At 44.9% G+C, this 21726-nt stretch overlaps 1 protein-coding gene across 1 annotated transcript; it reads left to right on the top strand.

The window, feature by feature from the left end:
- Positions 1-18349: 18349 nt before the first annotated feature.
- Positions 18350-19440, top strand: LOC308127973 (putative GH family 25 lysozyme 2; the record flags this gene model as incomplete). Its single annotated transcript, XM_080493635.1, has 4 exons — positions 18350-18366; positions 18457-18592; positions 18742-18930; positions 19039-19440. 4 exons carry the CDS (start codon positions 18350-18352, stop codon positions 19438-19440), a joined length of 744 nt encoding a protein of 247 aa, XP_080349761.1.
- Between the last annotated feature and the right edge of the window lie 2286 nt (positions 19441-21726).

The following is a 21726-nucleotide window of genomic DNA, read 5'->3' as shown; positions in this document are numbered from 1 at the left end:
CATATTCATCTCCCACCTCACTAATCCTTGGTCCGTATTCCACTTCCATTCCCTCCACTCTCTTGTGTCCGACAGTCAAACTAAGTGCCTTCTTAGCTCGTAGGACCAGTTTCAGTTTTTTGGAGTTGTAGGTATTTTTCTTGAACTAGATTTGGAGAGAGGTATTTTAATACAGGATGCCACGTGATTGACAGCACATAGCTCTGAATTGGGGTGAGTGGCTCACTGATGGCTTGAACAGGGACTCCTCCAACTTTATAATTTAGCACATCTCTTCCTCCTTCTTTTCCTTTTGAATGAATTCTACCTTTTTTTCCTTCTAATTTACCATTGCTTTAATCTTTTCTTCTAGAGAAGCCTTAACGAGGGCTGTTTCCTGCCGATGCTCTGTTAATTGCCTTTACAGCTTTGCTGACTTGACTGATTCGTTCTGCAGCTGTCCATTCAGCTTTTCATTCTATATTGTTAAAGAGGCCATCTCCTTTTATAGCACAGCAGTTGGATCTTGTCCTGAGATATCATGTTTGAGTATTCTTTAAGCCATTCTTTTCATAGCCTCTCCTACCTATTTGGCACTTGTACTAGGCATCTAGAGGTTGGGAGGTTTTGCTTCTAAGATCTTTTGAGGGAGACATTCTACTTCTATAATCGCTGAACCTCGAGTCTGCTATTGGCTAGCTCACTTTGCAGCTAATCATTAGTTTTTATGAGTTTGTCCATGTCTCTTTTTAATTCTAGGTGCTAGATTTTACTGGCCCTCAAAAACTCCTATTACTACTTCAGTTGTTTATGAAGTTCTTCAGTCCTCCTCTTCAGCTTGATGTTCTCATCAACCAGCTATTTCTTATCGTCCTTCTGGACCACACTCTTTGAATATGAATCAGGAACTTTTTTCGTCTAATTGCTAGTATGGCCTGTAGGTGGCTGTGGAATTGGAACTGAGGGAGCTGCCGAAGGTTGCTCATGGAAGTCATCTTCAAGCGAATCTAGGTAGACATTGGTAGCCTCATCAAACTTTTTTGCATCTGCTTTTGTAAAATTCTGGGATGTCGTTGGACCTAGCTTAGGTTTCAGCTTGTCATAAAGCTTCTGCCAGAAGGAAGGTTACTCTTCATCCAGTTGCGGATAATTAAGCCCAATAAATCCGACCATTTCCCAGCAGAGCATCACGAAATCCTCTGACCATTTACCCAGTTCCTTGGCAGGAGGCTGTTTCTACTCTTCAAAAAACTTATCCGGGTTGTCGCCTAGTTTTTATGGAGGCTTTCTCGATGTAAAAGCCAATTGTTTTCGCCAGAGCGTCGATGAAGTCAAGGTTTCCTGTCATGATGAAGTGCTTCAAGTACTTGATGGCCCTGATTTTGGTGAGGCAATTGTGAACAGGCATGAAGAGACTCCTAAAGGCCTTGGCTGCATCAATGTAAGTTTTGTCTTTCTTCAAAATTGCAGTAGATAGCTTAATTATGTCTGGCTCCCTGTCCTCTACAACTGCCTTCTCTATCTGTTTTTCAAAATTCATTATACAGTATGCACAATACTGAACTGGCTAAGAATTGGTTAAATCCTTAGTACCGATCTGCACTCTAGCAGAGACTCCAGCAAAAGGGTCTTCCTGCTGAATAACTCGCACTCGCCAGAGAGTATTTCCTCGTCTGGAGCTAAGTCCCTCGTAAGGAAGCCCTCAGGAGAGCACTTGCCGATCCTATGCTAACCAAGCATCAAGATCAACAAATTCAATAGGTCCAAACCAACCTTAAAATTAGACAGGTTTCCACTGCGCTGGGAGTATTTGGGGTGGGAGTAGGATTGTTTAAGATAAGTCTGGGTAGGAACGCACGAGTATACAGCTTCCTGAATGGGTCTAAATTTAGGATGGTGAGGGGCTTGAAGAAAGGAGTGATTGGATACGGAGTGTACAGCTGTATAATTCTGGCAATGAACACCTTGTTCTAAAACAGACTGGAGCAGAAAGTACTTGATATAGTCAAATCGTGAGTGTCCAGTGATTTTATCAAGTATGGGCGTCAATGAGCATTTATAGATAATTGCCACGGCAACGATATAATAAGAGCAGTACTTATTTTGCAAGAGGCTGTTCTAGCTTCTACATGCACTACGATAGGCTTTGATAGCCCTACCCTAGTCTTAAAAGCAGATATCAGAAGTTGAATCAATATTTCAACAAATGGTAAAGAAGGCTGAAAAGACAGCTGCTGAACTTCGAAAGGGACGCTCAGTCCAAAGTGCAAGACGCCACTTCCGCACCAGGTTCAGTGCCCCTCGTCCTAAATCCACTCCCAAGGTCCTCAAGGATTCCTACAGATCCCAGAAGGTGAAGGAGAATCTGCACGGAGTGCTTGATAAATTCTCGATTCTGAAGAAAGTGATGACTACAGAGAAGTGCGTAGCTCTCATGGACAAGGCCAACACTCTGACTTACTTGGTGGACAACCGTTGCAAACAAGTTGATGATAAAGACAGCTTTCAAGGAGATGTTCGATGTTAAAGTTGTAAAAGTTCACACTTTGATAACTCCCCAAGGGAAGAAGAAGGCATACATTAAACTGGCCCCAAGCTCGTTGGCAGTAGAGTTGGCCAACAAGATGGGCATTATCTGACAAGATAATTCATAAATGGATAATGAGTGTAGGCTTGTTAATTGCGTAATGTTATGGATGGTTGAGAAAAGATGAAAGATGAGATCCAGATGGCTGATCAAAATAATGTAAATCATAACTACTTTATTCTTCAGCCATACAAAATCATTAATCGCTTCACAACTATATCTATGTCATATGTCACCTTGCCATAAAGCAGTTTGTAATGGGTTTATCTAAATCCAGCAGCCCTAACATTTTATGTAACTGTCAGGATACTCTCCACGCCAGGCTTTGCTTAGAAAGCTTTCCCCATACGATCGGCCACCCTATGAACTGCACATTCCGCCTGAACTCGATTCGAAAGGGGGCAGCTATCGAGGCTTCAGGGAAGTCGAGTCACTCATCTAGCGCGAAATTGAGACAGAAAAGCAGGGACGCGTACTTATCTAACAATCTTACAGTCGAGAAATCAAGAGAGTGACTCTACTGCTTGATCAGTCAAACAGAAAGAATGCTGTCCTTATCGATCAGGAGACCAATTTACTCAAAGAGCGGGAGTAATTGAACAACCGGATCAGAGAGTCCAAAGAAATCAACTCATTACTGCACAGGAGTCCTGAAGTGCATCAACGACTGACTAAACTAGAGCAGGTGCAGACAATGCAGAAGCAGATTCAGGAACACCTCAATCTGGAGCAGTCCCGATTTTCAGTTGAGGTAAAGGACTAATAAAACTAGCGTTCAAAGACTTACTAGGGATTTAAGAAGGAGCTGAATCAGCGAGCAGAATAGAAGATAGTTCTTAAGAAATAACTTGCCAGAGTTCAACATCAGCTCAGGTTCGAACGCAGTAACCCTGTCATCTCCAAATTTTAGGAGAGAGCCAACCGGCAAGACCTGTTCAGGAGAGAGTTGGGATGGATTGGAAATGAAGACTTCCAACTTTGAGTTTGGGAGAATCCGAGCCACACGAACAATTCTGGGGACAAAAGAGACCTTTTTGGCAAACCTTCGTCAGGAGCGACAAAAGATACGCTAGCTCAAGAGCTTGATCCTGAATCAGCAGTTAGACTGTGTGGAATGGGAGGGCAAATTGAAGGATCAGGAAAGTGCTATTGACCATTTCACCAAGCAAATTGATCAAAAGGATTAGCAGGTTATCGGTCGCTAAACCAAGCTCGATGAGATTGCTCACTTGGCCAAGACTTTTGTAAAGTACTTTGAGGAAGAAATGAGTAACTACAAGCTAGAAAGTCACCTGGACTTACAGCTGAGAGATGAGATTTCAGTGTTGTAGGGAAGAGTGCGAGAGATGAAGGGAGAGAACTTCCGACTGAAAGCAGGATATTAGAGAGTGGGAGAGGTGGTGGGCTCCAAAATATCCCTCAACATCTTAAAGGATTTGATGGACGTCCAAAAAACTATCTGAATCATTCTAATGATCCATTTCGCTACAAGGCTTTTTGGACAACTTAAGCCCTTGGCCAAACATTTTCAGGTCCTAGATTGTGCCCCAACCGACCCTCTGCCCCATATCTCAACCCGCTACATCGCCATTCGAGAAACTTACACCACCCTCTCACCCCAACGACGGAAAATAAAGGAAAAAAACCTCCGGGATTCCTTCCGCTAAATTCTGAGAGTGCAGCTAGCCGAAAAAGTGCATTAGGCCTAACTGGAGGAGGCAGTGGAGAGGTTTATAGTGGATCGGGAGACTAAGCCGGATCTGTTCAATGCGGTGTAGGAGAAGGAGATGGTGAGTTCAATGGGGAGGTAGAAGGAGATGCGGATTCTGACAGTGTGTTTAGGACTGGGCTTTATAGGACATGGATTTAATAGCTATATACAAGAGCTGTGAACAATAAAATTAATCTCTTAGCTTTATTATGGAGCACAAATTGCTGGAACACGCCCTTGTCAGGTCTAGGCTTTAGAACATGGCTGAAGAGGCCCACCTCCATCAAGAACATGCCCATCACCCTGCTGCCTGTCTTTAAGACTAGTCTATCCGACAAAGGGCCTTTAATCTGTAACTTGATCGCTCTAGAGCTTAATTCTAAGCCTCTCGTAGGAGTCGAGAGGCTGAAATAGTAGCCAAGCTCGCGGATTCAAGATCCCAATACGCTGAGCTGACAGACAGCAGGGCTAGGAAGCATGAGTAGCTGCTGGCAAAGAGTAGAAAGGCTCGGCTGTAGGCCCTGAGTGCTTAAGAGGACAGGAGGCAGACAGCCAAATTTATGTAGGTAGAGAACGAGGTGGTTGCTATTCAACAATAGACTCGAAATGCTAACTACGATCTTTGATTACTATTTTTTATAAGTGAGTTGTTGTTATTTCAACTAAAGTATCCTGTGCATGAACATTGGACAAGGATGGTTTATTATTGGAATTAAAAGTGCTCATCCAATCAAAATGTTATTAGTTGTATTTACTCCTTTTTTTACATCATAATGACCACCTCAGTCCCTCTTCCATTCATTCTTGCCATTTGTTCTGCTGGCCCTGTCATCCTCTCTCTCCTCCTCCACCTCTACTTCCTCCACCACAAAGCCATCCCTATCTACCGCCTACTCGTCCTGCTACTCATCACCTCCCTTCTGCAGGACTGTGGTGAAATTATCCAAGTAATTGGGCCCTGCAAACTCGGGATTATTATCACCAACAGCAGTTCTCTCATGACAGGCTTATGGACGTGTCTGCTAACCAAGTTGGTATTGAAAGAACTTAGCAATCCTCTGCAGAGAGTGGATCTAAACCGCATGATAAAGTGGAGCACTGGAGGGGTGCTAGCTGCCGGGGTATTGATGGCAGTGTTACTATTATGGCTGGTGACTTTAGGGTAAGACTAAAACTGCTGGCTGAGACCACAAATGTCACCTCTCTCAACCTATCTCCTATCATTCTACATGCCCTACTCAATCCCTCTTTTACTCAATCTTATCTTGGTGATTAGCTTCTTCGTTCAGAGAGTTATAAGAGGAATCCCTCGTGGCAAAGGACAGCGACTAATCTATGTGACTCTTGTGCAAATGGCCTCTGCCTCTTCTATCCTTCTCGCTCGCACACTCATCCTTTAGAAGGGTGCATCTCTGTTCGAGGAAGGCTGCGAGTGTCTTGCTCTTCTTGAGCACTGGGGCTACTCTCTGGTTTTGCTGACGGATCCTCAGATGCAGAGCATGATGAGAGAAGGAGTGAACGGACGACCTATGCGAGACTCATTTTCTTCAGAAGGCAGTTTTTTAGGAGGAGATGTTTGAAAATGTAGAGAGGATAATAAGTACTGGTTTCTTAGTATCCTTTATAAATTAATTGCTGCTTCATTAAAGTCTTCTTTGCATCTACACCACACTCTGCAGCTAGCTGATTATCATCCCCTCTTCATTCACTACCAACTGCATCAGCACACAGCACTTCCGCCCTCTTGCCAAATCCACTGCTCGATCCCAACTTTGCCCCACTTTCTCCCACCTCTTCTCACTCTTGTCCTACTGCTTCTCTTGTCTTTCCTTCTTCTCCTGTCTCTCTTGCTTTTCTAGCTGCTTGTCTTGTCTCTCGAATTTATCTTGCTTGGCTGGTCTGTCATTCTTCTCTTATTTTTCATGGGCAACAGGCTTGTCTTGAGATTTTAATATTTGACTTCTTGCTTCTAGAGTGGAGTTTGTTGTCTGGCTTTCTCGGACTATTTATTCCATCTGTATTCTTCTCCAACGGTTTCTTAGTTAGTAACTTGCCTATTATCACGCTCACTGTCCTTCTATTTCCTTGACTACTTCTCTTCTTTCTAGATATACTTCCTTTCCCGGTACTTGGGCCTCTCCCGATATTCAGCATCCCTATTCCTCTACTTGTCCCTAATCCGGTTTGGACGTTCCTCCTTCTACTTGCGATCTCTGGTAGGGTGATCCTTCTTCTCATTTTTCTAAGGGCGGGGTTTGTCTTTTTTTGAACTAATCCATTATCCATCCTCCATTGCTGCTCTTCTTTCGAGCATGACGTTGATGTGGTCTTCAAAGATGACTTGGTTGAAGCCGTAGTGTTTGTAGAGACTGTATAGATGCTGCATCTGGTGAGAGAAGGACTGAGAGGAAGGAGGCCTTTTGGTGGGCTGAGGTCAAGATCTCTTTCTACTAAGAAGAAAGAGAGGCTTTGACCTAGTCATATTCATGGGCCAGATCCTCGGCCATCAACACTATTGATTATAAATGGAGATATCATTAAACTGACTGATTAAGTAGTGATTTGTAAATTATACTATCATATAAATATTGATATTAGTACCATCATTCATCTCATTCACTTTCCTTTCCCACATTCATCAGTCTCTATTTTAAATCCAGAAGTTACTTGTCCTCCACACCCTCTGAATGTAGTCTCTCACGCATCTGATCGCGCAACAGGCCTTCCAAACGGTTGAACAGCTCGCCTTTGTTCAGTTTGCGGGTCTGTCTCCCCTGCCTGATGAATGCTCGTTCCTTGTAGGTGAAAAGGGTGTAGGGGTGAGTGGCCTTTACATTCAGCTAGATCAAACTCAGATGCTTATTTTCTCCCTCAATCTTGACAAATCTGACTGACAGGAGGCTTTTGGGAAGTGAGGGATGGATGAAATCTCTGAACTAATTGTCCAGGGCAATTAGGAATTAATCCACGCCTTTGTTGCTCAGATCCACTCCAACTACCTACCCAGTTGGGGCAATTCCCCCAAACACCATCCCTCCTTCTGTGTTTGCCATCCCGCATATTATTTCAGCCAGCTATTTAATCACTGATCCATTTATGCTTTTGATATGTAGTAGCTATACTGTTTCTGAAGGGTTAATGTCTAGCTTGTATCCTTTTCTTAGGCTGACCTTGAGCGGCTAAACCATAAGTGGCTTGGCAGGTTGAGGAGATGGTTTAGAAGGTGATTGCTTTTGCTAGATTTCTGTTTAAAGAGTGTCTTGTTTGACTGTTTTTTGCTTTACTTAGGACTGTGAAGTGCCCCTCTATTTTTAAACATAAAGCTATCTTTGCTTGACCTTTTTTTGCCTCTTCTTCTTTTTCTAGTCTATCTCGTTCGATGAATTATTAACCTTTTATTTGCTTGCTTCCACTGCTCTATCATCTTTCTGCTCTTATACCTTCTTGGGAAGATCTTCATACTTCTTCGGGTCGGATGGCACAGGCATGACAAGCTACCTCTCCATGGCTTTCTGATCCAAGGGTATACTATTTTGTTATGATTGCAGAGGGATGTCTTTACTTTCCTCCTCTGGTTTAAAGGAAGATGAGATATCTTTTACTTTGCAACCTAGGAGTCCTACTTTCTTTCTATTTTGCAGCTGTCATTCAATCCAGCGTGGTAAAAGGGACAGAAGGCGAGATTATCTCTGGATAGCCTGAGTTGGCATCCTCTCTATGCGCATATTCTAGTCTTGTAGACCATGGGGTGGAACATGAATTCCACCATGTTTAGACAGATTCCCTAGTCCCGATAGAGGTAGATGGGAAGGTAGTGATAGGAGGCAGGTGACCTGCGCATGTCCCTGGGAGTATGATAGAAAGGACAGAGTAGCATCCAGCCATTCGGGTGCGAATGGATGGTGCAGGGCTAAGTCTTATATGTGGACAGGTCAATAGCAGGTAGCATATATAAGTGTTGAAATAGCCTTTGAGGATGTTATCCAGAATAAATACCATATGTGAACTTGATTAACTTCTGACAGATTTCAATAAAGAATAATAATAAAATGGATTAAATCCCTTTCCAAACCAGTCTCCAGCAGTTCATTTCCTCCCTTCACCGTCTCTAGGCAGGCATCAAGGCTCTTCCTCTCTAGCATCTCTCCACAGATAAAGCTCACCAGCACCACAAGGACCCAGAACGCGTTTAACAACCCACTCAATTTATTAGCCATCATCATCAGTCTATCTACCTAGTTCTGGCAACATGCAAGGAAGAGTTTGACAGACTTATCCCCAGGATAAAGGAACAGGCGCGGGACTTTTCTGAAAAGAACAGGGAGCGGATGGAGGACACTCGGAAGACCTCCTGCACGCAGCACTAGGCCCACGAAATTGCAGCCTTGAAGAAAGAACTCAGCAGTGTAAGCTAGTACATTCATGAACTTAAAAGAAAACTCAAGCAGAAGCGTCCTATCTAATCAGATCTGGGTCTTGGAGCAGAGGGATAGGCCGAGGTAAAAATACTGCGGACATAGAAGGCTGAGATGAAGCAGGAATTTGACCACATCCTCGCAGAAATCACCATGGAACTCAACCGGAAGAACGAAGAACTGGAGGATACCTATGAGAAAATATCAGAACTAGAGGACGAAGTCTCCACCCTTAACTCAACCCTCAACTAATAACAACAACAAAGAGTCAGGCTCACTGCAGATCTCTCTCAAAAGTTTAAGCAGATAGAAGAAATGAGGCAAGCCGCACATCATCTTTAGAATGAACTGCATTCTGTCAGTCTCCATCTCAGTAACCAGAACCAGAACTCAGAATTGCAAGGCAGCCGAGAGTATCAGCGTGAGCTGGAGCACACCATCACAGACTTGAAGAAGAGACTAAGCTGCATGGAGCTGAACCAGAGTAAAGAAGTGCACATGCGGGCAAGTGAGTTGCTGCTAAGTAAGGATAGTCTCAGTAGCTTAGGAGAGTCGATTTCGATAAACACAGTGTAGCCATAGGAAGGAATGTACACACACATGAGGATGCTGCGTTAAATTCGTTATTTCAGTGAGATCAATTACCGAGGTTGTCTGGCTTTGAAAGAGGCGCTAGCATTGGCTAACCGTAAGTTATAGAAGTTGAAGGAGCAGAAGGCGGTTTTAAAGTCTAGGTTGGAGAAGGCTCGCAGCAAAAGGTCCCTATCAAATGCTATTGATCCTGCATTTCATGATTCTCAATGTGCACACACCTACCAACTTACCTCTCAATTACTACAGGAAGGGTCAACCCCTCACACTGCCTTTCTCAACAGAGGTTTAACTAACTTTTATCAAATCTTTTTTTAATTATTCAGATCATTCGATTAATTGAACTGCGCACTGTCTTCCTTGCCACTGAGGAGAAAGACTTAATGGTGCTTCGAGCAAACTTGCTGGGCAAGTCCTTTTCCCCCACCGCATGGCTCACCAACACCACTCCAACCACCATCAAAAACGGAATCAGCAGCCAGGGAGTTCTGACCCAGCCCAGCACGTCATCGATCAAGAAGATGCCAAGGAGTGTCCACAACCAGGCAGGCACCTGGAGTGTCAGCCCCCTCTGCATTTTGAAAATGGCCATCTCCAGCTCGGTCTCTGCGTTTTTTTAAAATCGCTTGATCTCGCTCTTAATTTACTCAGGAGTGAAGGTCTCAATTTGCTTACCCCCGAATTCGATTATTTCAAATCTTGAAATGAGGGTCATGCTGTCCAACCTTTCCTCAAAGTGTCTGCTTCGAATAGACTGTTCATCCATGTGCTTCCAGTTTATAGGTTTGCCATTTTCGGCGAACTTGAATTTTCTGCGGAATCTGCCTATCGCAGCATCACTGGGGACGTGCTGCATATTCGCAACTGCTGATTGCAGCTCCTGTTCCAATTTCTTTTCCATGTACAAAACAGCTTCTTGCACATTTTTTTATTTTAAGATGCAATAGACCCGGCTTATTTTGCCCTCGAATTCTTTCAGAGCTGCAGTCACATCAGGTCCAATGCCCTTCCATGGGGCTCCTTGCTCCAATGCTGGAATGTTGCTGGCCTTGCTTTCCAGCAACAGTTCCAGTTGATACCTGAACTCTTGCCGCAGCTGTCCTTCCACCCTCTAAAGTACTTTTCTTCTAACCCTCCTGCTTTCTTCCTCCAGCTGTGATTTTCCTTTGGCTAAGGGAGATTAGAGCCATTCCTCAGGTAGCTATAGTGCCTTAAGCTGTAGGCTGAATTAGTCGAGACAGGCTTTCTCGACTGAAGAAATATGCTCTGCTGTCTGAGCAATTTATATTTCGCTGTTGTTGTTTCCCTGCAGGGTATGGAGTCTTCTAGTCTGCAGCTGAAACCCTTCGACTAGTTCCTAATCCTTTCCTTCGCACACCTCAGCAAAGATGTTTTTGAACTCTTACTGCACCTACTGCTTAAGATTGATTTGGGAACCCTGCACCACAGCCAGAGCATAGCCTGCTGCCTAAGCTGCATGGATTTCAAGAGCTCGTTCCTGAAACTGTTTGATTGAAGTTAAAACAATTTCATTGCACTAGACTAGAGTCATGTCTTCAATATCCTTTCTGACTCTCAACAAGATTTCTTTTCTGATTTCCTAACAACGTTGGTTGGCCACAATCACTTTCTCTTCGGGCAGGTTCAGATCCCTCTGGCTTGTTATCACCTTCCAAGCTGACTCCATCAGTATCGACATGTCTTTTATCGGCAGTGACTACTCTCTCTTCCAGTGCCGAAAAGGTAGTGAGGATGAACAGGGTCGCACAGCCTTTGCCTCAGGTCTGCTACTGCAGCTTCGAACTCTTTCTTTTTGTAGACAAAATGAGGGAGAGTACAGAAATGCACAACGTAAAAACTCTCTTGCGGCATTGATGCCTGCTCCTCTGACTTGGGAATTTCTTGCCAGATGTTGGCGATGTCGGCTAGTATGTTTCCCTGTATCACTGTTAGATTTTCCTCTGTGTCAAAATCTCGGAGTACTATCAGAATATGTTTGGCAGCCTGAGTTTTGAAGAGTCGGAGGTTCATTTCCATTATCACTCGGATTATTCCGTACTGGGAAGCTGTGTATCTGCCAACTTCTTTCGTCCACAGGTTCAGCAGCAAGATATCCGAAATACTCAGAGCGAACAAGCCCATGGACTGCTCCACTGAGCTTCTTTTCTCCCACCTCTCCTTGCTGTCAGATCCCTCCACATCCATCATCAACAAAGGCAGTTCTTCTCTGTAACCAAGCCAGATTCCATGAGTGGTCTGCTTTCTGCCTCCCTTCAGATTGAGCACGTCAAAGTCCATACTGAAGAGGTGATTGAGGAGAGTGGACTTGCCAGTCGATTGTGATCCCATGATGGAAAGGATCTTAAACTTAGTGCCCCATGAAAGAGGGAGGGCAGGAGTATGGTATTGGCTGCTTCCATCAATCAGCTGTATTTTCATTTAATATCAAAGTCACTCTATTCATTTTCGACGGACAGCACTCTCAAGGGTCGACACTTTCTTTAGCAAATCAGAACGTTCCTGTAGCCACTCTTCCCTCTCCTTTTCGTGCTCCTTGAGCACCAGTCGAACGCGCTTGAAGAGTGCCTCAAGAGGAATAGCCTGCTGGGGAGGCATAAGAAGAGTCTAGTGGCAGGTGAGGTCGATTTCCTCAGTGGGCGAGCGGGTCTTGACGTGAGAAAGAGCCTGTCCAAAGAGTCCCTAATCTTAATGAATGTTAAGGAAAGGATTGTTCTCCTTGTTTTTGTGCATTCAAATATTAGGATTCAGTTGACTATTGATTATTGCAGCTGGCCTGCATCTCAGCATGAATAGAATTAATCACTCAGGGCGCAGATGTTCTATCTACTCCAGTATCATACTGGACAGCCCCTGCAATCGACTCACTTCTTCCTCTTTCAGCTCTATTTCTTCCATGTTTTCTATCAGGTAATAATCGATAAGTGTGGCAAGTTTGATCTCCGCGTATGTAATTTTCTTTGGATTGGGGTGGAGGTTGGATATCTGCCTCAGCCTCTAATACCCCAGCTCCTTGCACCTAAAGCCTGTCCTGCACATCTCGTACAGGTAAGACAATTCAGTCTCCTCCTTTTGAGATCCTCCTAGGTAGTTACTGAGTTGTTTATTGGACTTAGTGAAGTGCTTAACGATGGGGATTTCTTCCAATATCCTAGCTGATCCTATGGCTGCTGCTGGCATTAGTGGGATAAAAAACCCTAGGTCTTCACATTTCTCACGGAACTATACTTGGCTTTTGAACTCCCTGATGGGCAGGTCGGGACGCACTTTACTGACGAAGATCTTGAGGGCTAGATGAGCGGGATTCCCAGCTTGCAGGTACAGGCCATTTTCCATTTTTATATGATCCATCACTACTGTTAATCATCTGCAAGCCTTGAGTCACCTTGTTCCCTCCACCTCTACTTGCAAGATACTCGAGCAACGCGTGTCTGTGTTCCTGCTTACCGTCGAGGATATAGAAGCAATCTCCCCATAAAAAGAACTAAGCGTTTGCCAGGAATGTTCTCAATCCGTGCTAGTATTTCCACAAATCGTTGCCAGGTAAGTAGGGCAAATTCACTCTTGATCGCTTTTTCTGCTTATTCAACTCTATCCAGGACAGCTGGTGGAATACCCAGTTTCTTGACAACTTTGGGCTTTGATTTGCCAAGACGATATTGTGGACAAGATTTGGAAAGGGGCTGCTTCTTAGAAGAAGATCGATGCATGGTGTCTAAATTGTGTGCAATCATAATCTGCGCCCACGACGGCCTCCCTTCCTTCGGGTCGAATCGGTTGGATCGGAGTCACATCTTCAATCCGACCAATCTTCATCTCATATCTGGCCAATACTCGGAGCGCAGCCTGGGCACCTGGTCCTGGCTGCTTGGAATCTGTACCACCTCTTCCCCTCAGTTTGATGTGCAGGGCTTTGATATTGAGAACCTTGAGCTTGTTGATCACATCCATAGCAGCACACATAGCAGCATATGGTGAAGGCTCTTCACGATCAGTCTTGACCTTCATTCCCCCTGTGATTCGGACAAGGGTTTAACGGCCAGTAAGGTCGGTAACATGGATGAAGGTGTCATTCCAGGAGGCTAAGATATGGCATACACCGAAGACCAATTAATCATTGCCTTCGGGTGGACCATACTGAACGACAGCCTTAGTTTGGCCCTCCTCTCCCTCTACCTCCTAGGCACCTTTTTTGGCCTTCTTGGACTTTTTGGTGGTGGTCTTGGCCGATGGAGGGACAGCCTGAGGAGCTTATTCAGTCTTCATCTTGTTGAAATTAAATAATCAATGAATGTTGGCTGGATTGTTAGGCAGCATAAGGATGGATCTTTTCTTGGAAAGGAGCTCACCGCATAATAGAAATATTTAAAAACCGCAAAGATGATAGTTGAATACACTTCTTTCATTCAATTTAGAAGTGCTCAAATGCCCTACCTGTGGTTAGCGAAAGTAAAGATTATTAGTGAATGTTTTGCTTTATTTGATCATGTAAAAATAGAACAACCCACCAAAAAGAAAAAAAGAATCTACAAAATACTCCGCATCACTGCCAAGATTTCCACCATCGTAATCTCCCTCTTAGTCCTTGTCAATTCCGTCATAGAAGCGACATCTTTGGGGTTAGGCAATTTCAACTCCCTTTTCTTGGCCCTCTACTTTTTGTCACACCCTGACCAGCCTCTTCTCAATAATCCTCATCACTGCATAGTTCGGGGTCAGAAGCGTGCTATACTACATTTAGCTGCTGGACTACGACCTAGGGAAGGGAGGGTGCTGCTTCTTGATGGGTCTGCTGATTCTGGGAGGGATATGGAGTCAGATTATCTGTGCTATACTGCTGATTCTGCTTAGCATCCTCTATGTGATCCTGTTCTTCATGTCAAAAGACCAACCGAAATAATAGAAGAAGAATGAGCAGACCTAGCTAGATGACCTGCCAGCTTTCACTGGAGTGTAAGAGCCGATCAATAATTGACTTGTAATGCAACAATGTATATGATTAAAGGATATTTAGTTACTTTTGACTTACTCATTTGGTAGCACGCTTAACCAGCAGCCCACTAGTCTTTACTATGTAATCATTGATGTCGCACACAAACTATCCCCTCAGTTCGTGCTCCAATCCCTCCTGAGTTATCTTCATCGTGCTCTGGTCCACAACTTTCCATCTCTCCAGCTTTCGAAGGTTAATTTCCAGAAGTAGACTTGTCCCCAGCACTCTCAAGTGCTGAGTGTCCATGCAGACTTTGCATGTCTGTCCTTGAAAGATGACTGGAAGAGTGTGCTTCAGAAAGTGCGGACTGTGGGAGAAGCATTGGATGGCGAGCACTTTAGGATCTTGGATGTGCTGGTTGTCCAGCAGTAAATCGATTTGTTGTGTGGGGAAGTTGTACTTCGCTGATCTTTCCTCCAGCTTGGTCAGCAAATGTTTGTTCAATAGTCGAATACAGGCGATCACTTGAAGTGCTTGCTCTGCTGGCAGATCGAGTTTGCCAACGATGTACTAGAAGTAGCCCTGTGCAAAGACCAGGTCGATAGACTCCCGGTCAAGTCTGGAAATCTCATAGGGAAAGGCCAATTTTAGCATAAAAACAAAGGTGGGCTCTGATTGTCCTGCACTATGATACTTGGCACGCAATCTGTCCTCATAGGCTAGTAAGTCCCATACAACTTCATCATCTTTTAGGGGTGTCTCTTCTAGAGGCTTGCCATGCGCATTACAAATCTGAAAAATAGCAAACAAGTTGTGGATGAAGGCTCTATCCACTGCAACTTGGTCAAATATTTTTCTCTTCAACACACCGAAATTATCAAAAGGCTAGACGTAGACGCTCACCTTACTGCCTGTGCAAAAGAAAAACTCCTACTGCCATCTGCTTCTTGCACATCAGAGCCTTTAGCTGGGTTAAGGTCGGCAGATACACGACTGTCTGCTCTTTCTATAGTGCATGTACCACCCTTGCACATAGAATTGTAGTGTATTATCTTTCACGTGGAGACCTGCCAGGCTTTAGCAATCTAGCCATTAGAAATGAGCGCAAGGAAATGAGGCAGTCATGCTCAGGCCTGTAAAGATGAAGGAAAGCAAGACCGAGCTGATGAAGGCGGATGATTTCTTCTTCCACAACATTGCCTCGGATTTATTTGATTATCTGAGAGACAACCTCAGTTTTAAAAGAAAGAGAGGTCTCCCGCACAGTGGCCAGTAATTCGAGAGTAACTCGGACGATATTCTCAGGGTCGTGATCGCTCAGCACCTGGAGGATGAGGTTGAAGCTCTGTTGTGCTTTTATGTCCTACTCCTCACTGAGGATGATCAAGGATTGGGTAAGAGGTTTGTTGCGATACTGAAGGATGTCCTAGCCACTGCGCACACCAAAGAAGGATCTCTTTTCGCGCATTTTGCTTTCGTAAAATTTGATGAATGTGTTCTCTCCTGATTTTTCACTTAGTTCAAGCTTGAACTTACAATCCTCTGAATTTATAAGAGGCTCCATCGCGGGTTGTTCACGAGTGTGCTACAGAATTTCACGCAGAATGGGGTTGTCCCATGGCCCACTCTCAACCCTCAACATGCCTGTAAGCAGCAGAGAGTAATCCTGCCTAGCAGTCTGGAAATCCTCTTCGTTCTCGATCACCCTACCGAACTATAGTCGCTTGGGCTTTTCGTGCACCTTACTGACATAGAGACTTGCAGTGTTTTCCTCTGGGCGCCTCGCGTGACCAGGCCACCGGCTTAATTGTCTAATGGCCTGAGAAATAACTGTGAGATAGAGCCTCATGAAAATTCCTTGCAAATGGTGACTCCTTTCAGAAAACAGTTTCAAGCTCTTCAATACTCTTGACTTGAACAGCTTGACTCGAACGAATTACTGGATCCGACGGACAGCTTGATCTCGGAGTTGTTTTTGCTTTTCTGCCAGTTCTCTCAACCTTGCTAAGGCACCCTCCTAGAAGTAGACATACTCTCTACCGATCTGGCCCTTCAGATTAAGAGCCTCTAAGACAATTGCAGTCTGCTCTTGTAGACTCCCTGTGCCCTTGCTAATTACACCAAATTGTCTGTGACAGTATTGCAGAATGAAGTCCTACTGCAGCATTCGATGAGGCATTATCATCTTTCTTACCTTCACAGTCTCGGTGATCCCTTGGTATCTCATTTGTCTGAGAACGAAGGGACGGTCGAAAGTCATGGGCCTTTTCTAAGAGTTGGGCTTGATACATTTGATGAATGTGACAGTGCTGCCCCCAATTTAGTGGAAAAGGGCATGCATGTCCCTGAGAAATGCACGGCCTAAACTCACTTTACTTTAGAACTGCTCCTCATCTTCACTGTGCAGTATCTGATCGACCAGATGTCGCACCTCAGCACCTACTGAGTCACTGTTCTTTACTTTGAATCCAGCCACCTGGTACTTGACTGGTTCATGGGAGTGGAGGATGGTGAAGCTGTCGTTCAGATGAGCAGGCTCGAACTTGCTGCACCGGACAAACCTCCTACAAGCTGAGATCAGCTCTTCGTCCTTGGCTGAGGCCATATTGCTTAAGTCATCGAGCAGTCGATAGAGTCCCTTTTCTCCTTCGAACAGAGCAATTAGCTATGAATTGTCGGGTGGCTGCACCTCAGGTCTGGAAATGCCATCTGCCTCAAGTTGAGTTAGTTAGCCGGATATTACTGTGGCGCAGTAGAGTCCCTGCAGCTTTTCGTTTGCGTAATTGATGTTGAGTTGTTCGAAGCTGTTGAGAGGGAAGTTTTCAAACCCGAAGATGTCCAAGATGCCTACTTCTTGCCTTGCACGTCTTGAAGGATGGTTGCAGTGATTGATCTTATCGATCAACTAGATGAATACCCGCTCATAAAGGAACCTTAATAAGGAATGAAGACTGGTCAAACAACCATTTCTGGGTAAGGGGGAGACTATCCGCTCCTGACCGACTATTCTCACTTTGTACAGAATGATTTCCCTTAGGGTCTAATGGTCTACAGACAGCATTTGGCAGGCCTGGTGCAGTGTTGCTTCATCCAGACTGCACTAGTCGTCTAACTATTCAATGGAAAGGTTGCCAAGGCAGAGTATTCCCTGTAGTATGAGGAGTACCTTTCTGACATACTCCTTTGAAAATTTGAGCTGCTTGAAGGCTGAAATCACTTATCCGATTAATCTCATATCGTCCAGATCACCAATCTCCATGCACTCTCCAAGCAGTTTGAAGTTCTGTGGGATTGAGGGGAGTCCATACTCTTCTCGAATGACTGTGCTTTTCACAAGTCCATATAATATGTGAAAGTTGCGCTAGTCCTTGGCAAGGTGAGTAACTCTGGCCTTCTAAAGCAAGAAGCTTTGGAAGGAAGCACCTGCCAGCTTACCATCCTGAAAATGCAATTTGAGATACTTTCCAAACCTACTGGAATTATCATTATGGATTGTCTTGGCATTGCCAAAAGCTTCCATTATGGGAGTGGCTGACAGAACTCTGCTTTATAGTGATTTCTAGCCACTGCTATGTAGCACCAAATTCTGGAGTAGTAACTTAGCGCTCTCAGTCTTGCCTGCCCCACTCTCTCCCGTGATCAGTGCTACTTGATTACTACCACAGGCAAGTCCGTAAAGCATCTTCTGCGCTGTGGTGCAGATATGAGGAAACTAATGCTTAACTTAGGTTAGGTCTCGTTTGTAAGGATTGAGGGTTAGAAGGGTGTCGCCTAGGGCCGTGTAGATTTGCTGCTAATTGCTGAATCTACGCTGCAGGTGAGCCAGGATTGAGGCCTCGTTGAAATTTGCAAGTCTGCACAGGTCCTTTTAGGGAGAAGGCCTGGCTATTGAGGAGAGAGCGGAAGGGTGGACAGTGAGTTACTAGTTGTGAAGGAGGACGATTGCATGTTGAGAATGGAGGGAGTGGAGGGTGACAGGGAGATAGTCTTAGGAGGTGGATAACCAAAGAGTGTGTCCCTAGAGGAATTGCATTATTAACGGAACTGATATAGTATTTATACTCCATGATGATAGAGTTGACTTCTGAACTGTTACTTGCTGTCATTATATTAATATGGAAGTCATCATCAAGTACGATTAAACTTAGACATTCACCATCAAGCTCGCTCCCTCTCTCACCATCGCAGATCTCAAACTCCAGGCCTCTCTTAGGTAAAACAGACTCTATCAGTATTCCGCCTATCACAACGGCTTCAAGGTGCAAGACACCACCCAGATCAAGTCCCTTGGCCCCGAACCCATTGAGGTGGAGCTGAAGCCCTTCCTGCTGCTGGAGCACAAGATAGCAATAGGAGTGGTGGGAGCATTGTTGATGTTCTGGATTTTGCTTATGTGATTCACTAAGGATACATATCAAAACTAGATATGATTGTACTGGGCATGGTTTTGCTTCTTAGGCATGGAAAAGCCACCCAAGGCATTGATCTCAGTACTGCCTGCAATCAGTTCACCTGTCTGAAGGGGGCAGGCAAGTCCTTCTCAATCATCAGGGGCTACCTCTCCTATGGGGCTGTTGACCCCAATGTCAACGCCAACATCAAAAATAGCAAGACTGCCGGCCTTATCACTGACATCTACATGTTCCCATGCCGTGGGAAAAGTGCCTCCAGTCAGGTGGACCAGCTCATCAATGCAGTAGGAAATCCTTAGAAGGCCACTCGTTCTTTGACTGAATAAGCTGAGTAGATCAATGGAATGCGTGCGGGGTACATGACTCGGCCTGGAGAGGAAATTATCTTTTAGGAGCAGGCCGAATTCAACCTGAGTGAGTACAGAGACGTCAATGCCTCATACGGCATGATCTGGATCGATGTTGAAATCAACCCTTCTTCAGGCTGTTCATGGTCCAAGTACTCAACTTCCTCCAATTGTGAGTACCTAGGACAACTAGTCAGCTCGCTCAAGGCCAAAGGTAAGAAGGTGGGCATCTACTCATCAGCCTACATGTGGGAGACTATTATGGGATCACGGTCAAACTGCAAGTCATACACCAATGTGCCCGTGTGGTACGCTCATTACGACAATAATCCTTCGTTCAGCGACTGGAGCACGGTGTCCTTCGGGGGCTGGAGCAAGCCATCGATAAAGCAATACGCGGGAGACAAGGTGCTGTGCAGCACAGGGGTCGACATGAATTTCTATTGACTCTGAATATCACTCAAGTGAAGAAGGAAGGACCAATTGGGATGTGCAGTACTTGTGCCCTTTCATGTCTCCCACGTACAGTCCTATTATCGTTCGATCATCCACCTCTCGACTCACCTCAAACTCCTTCACCACCTATAGCAGAGGTATGACCACACTCACCCTATGCAGAGGCTGTCTCACCCGCACCTACCTCTGGTCGTAGTTGAGCCCTACTGCCAGCTGCTTTATAAATTTGGCGCCGATATTGAGGATCACTACACGGAGGAGGAAAGGGTTGGCTCCGAAGAGGGTGACAGACATTTTGAGAGGAGAGCCTACAGTGACTTCTGATTACTAGATGGCATGCTTCTTCTTGAGCAGGTTGGTTTTAAGCTGAAGGAAGTCGACTTGGAAATGATAGAACATTTCCATGTAGTTTTACTGCTACAGCTTGGAGATGGATTTGGTAAGTGTGCTCACCATGGGCAGGATGGCCTTGCTCTCTTTTTATTTTACGTTTTATTTAGGCTTTAGAAACTTCCTTGACAGAATCTTAATTTAGAAGCCTTTGCGCTCATACAAGAGTACCAGGCACCCCTCCTCCCGCCCATAGCTGCCAAAACACAGGCTGATCAGCTGGTCCTTCAACTCCACTTTCGAAACCAACTTGCTTTTGGTATAAATCCCGAGCTACTTGCCCTCCAGACAGAGAATCAGTCCCGAGACTGAGGACGTTTCCAGTTCGCAGATATGGGTGATATGGGAAGGAGTGTACCCTTTGTATTGCAATCGCAGCTGCTCATCATACACCTCGAATCTTTTGCAGTCCAGTGCTATGGCAACCTTTCCATAAATAGAGAAGCACCCTACAACCCTGCCTTCTAGAATGCTCTGCTTTTGATTGAACAAGGCCTCTCCATTCCTGCCCAGCAGACAGGGATGGTTAGTGCCAGTGATGAACTGAGGAATAAAACCCAACTTCTTGGAGTTAAAGATCATGTGGCCCTTGGCATCCAGTTAGTAGAGCATACCTGCCTCAGTGCCTAGAAAGATTATGCTCTTGATGACTGCATGGCTAATGATGGTGTCCTTTATAGACTCGTAGTGTTTCTTTTGTTAGACTCGCACCTGTTCATCTGCACACAGCAGGTAGCTCTTCGAATACTAGCACAAGGTCGACGATTACTTGCTGAGAGCCTTCAGCAGATTGAAAGTATCGTTCTAGGTTACTGCCTCAAATGCCCTTTTCTCGGGATCTGAAAGTATCACCCTTGGTAATTTCACTCGGTGACTCTCCTGCAGATTGCGGATAAGGTAGAAGCAATCCTCGTAGTATGTGGCGATGGAATCAGCCCTGCTTTCAGAGAAGATGAACATACCCTGAACTCCTTTGAGTTTGGCGGCAACCTCCCCCTATCTGGTGATACCATTGTAGAAAGAGATGATGCTCCTCTCGTGCTAGTAAAGCAAGAGCTTAGCCTGTCCATTGCCAAAGACATCTGCGATGACTGCATGTCTAGCAGGGAAGGCGTTGCTATCTTCAAAAGCATCGATGAAGGTCTACATTTAGATAATCAAATGTTGATCTTGACTAACAGACTCTGTCTGCCAGTGATGAACTAGCAGTAGGATATCAACATCCCCTTGAATAAAAATGAGTAATAGTACTCCCACCCATGTCGCTTTAGCAACATGTTCGAGTACCCGTCATGGGTCAGCAATGCTCGTCCCCTCATACTCTAGCTGTTTCTTACTTTCGACCTAAAACTGTCGTTAATCCTACCCTCCCAATTGCCTGATGAGGTATTTAAAGTCCTGCACCTGTCCCTGTTGGCTCTGCAATTCCTCTTCTTGATCCTGTCAATCATTAACTTCATAGGAGGATCCACTCTTTCAATGAAATCGCATTCGAAGTCCACTTTCGACTATTTAGGAAAGTCCATCACATCTCTGAACTAGGGGTCTTTGCCCACCTGCTCGATACTGGCTTTGCACTGGTCTAAAGGCTTGTGTGTAGCCTAGCTGCGTAGCTGACTGGGGTTCTACCGATCGTTGAGAGGGAGACTGAGATACGCAAGGAACAAAGGAGAGACCTCTTTGCACATGATGGGGATGTTCAGACTGTAGGTGTTGAAATTCTAGCGAGATGAGATGAAAGACCTGGAATGTTACCCACGATTTTCAGGGATAGCATTAATGAAACGCTCGTGATAGTAGCGCGCTTGCTTTATCTCACCCCCTGAGTAAAAGCACACTCCCAACAAGTCATAAATCAACAACTCCCTCTCCTAGTCGTGGATCAAG

This window comes from Lipophrys pholis (assembly GCF_963383615.2).
Source record: "Lipophrys pholis genome assembly, contig: SCAFFOLD_115, whole genome shotgun sequence".
In the NCBI taxonomy this organism is placed as follows: Eukaryota; Metazoa; Chordata; class Actinopteri; order Blenniiformes; family Blenniidae; genus Lipophrys; species Lipophrys pholis.
The sequence above is the reverse complement of the archived record's forward strand: the minus strand, read 5'-3'. Positions and strand labels throughout refer to the sequence as shown.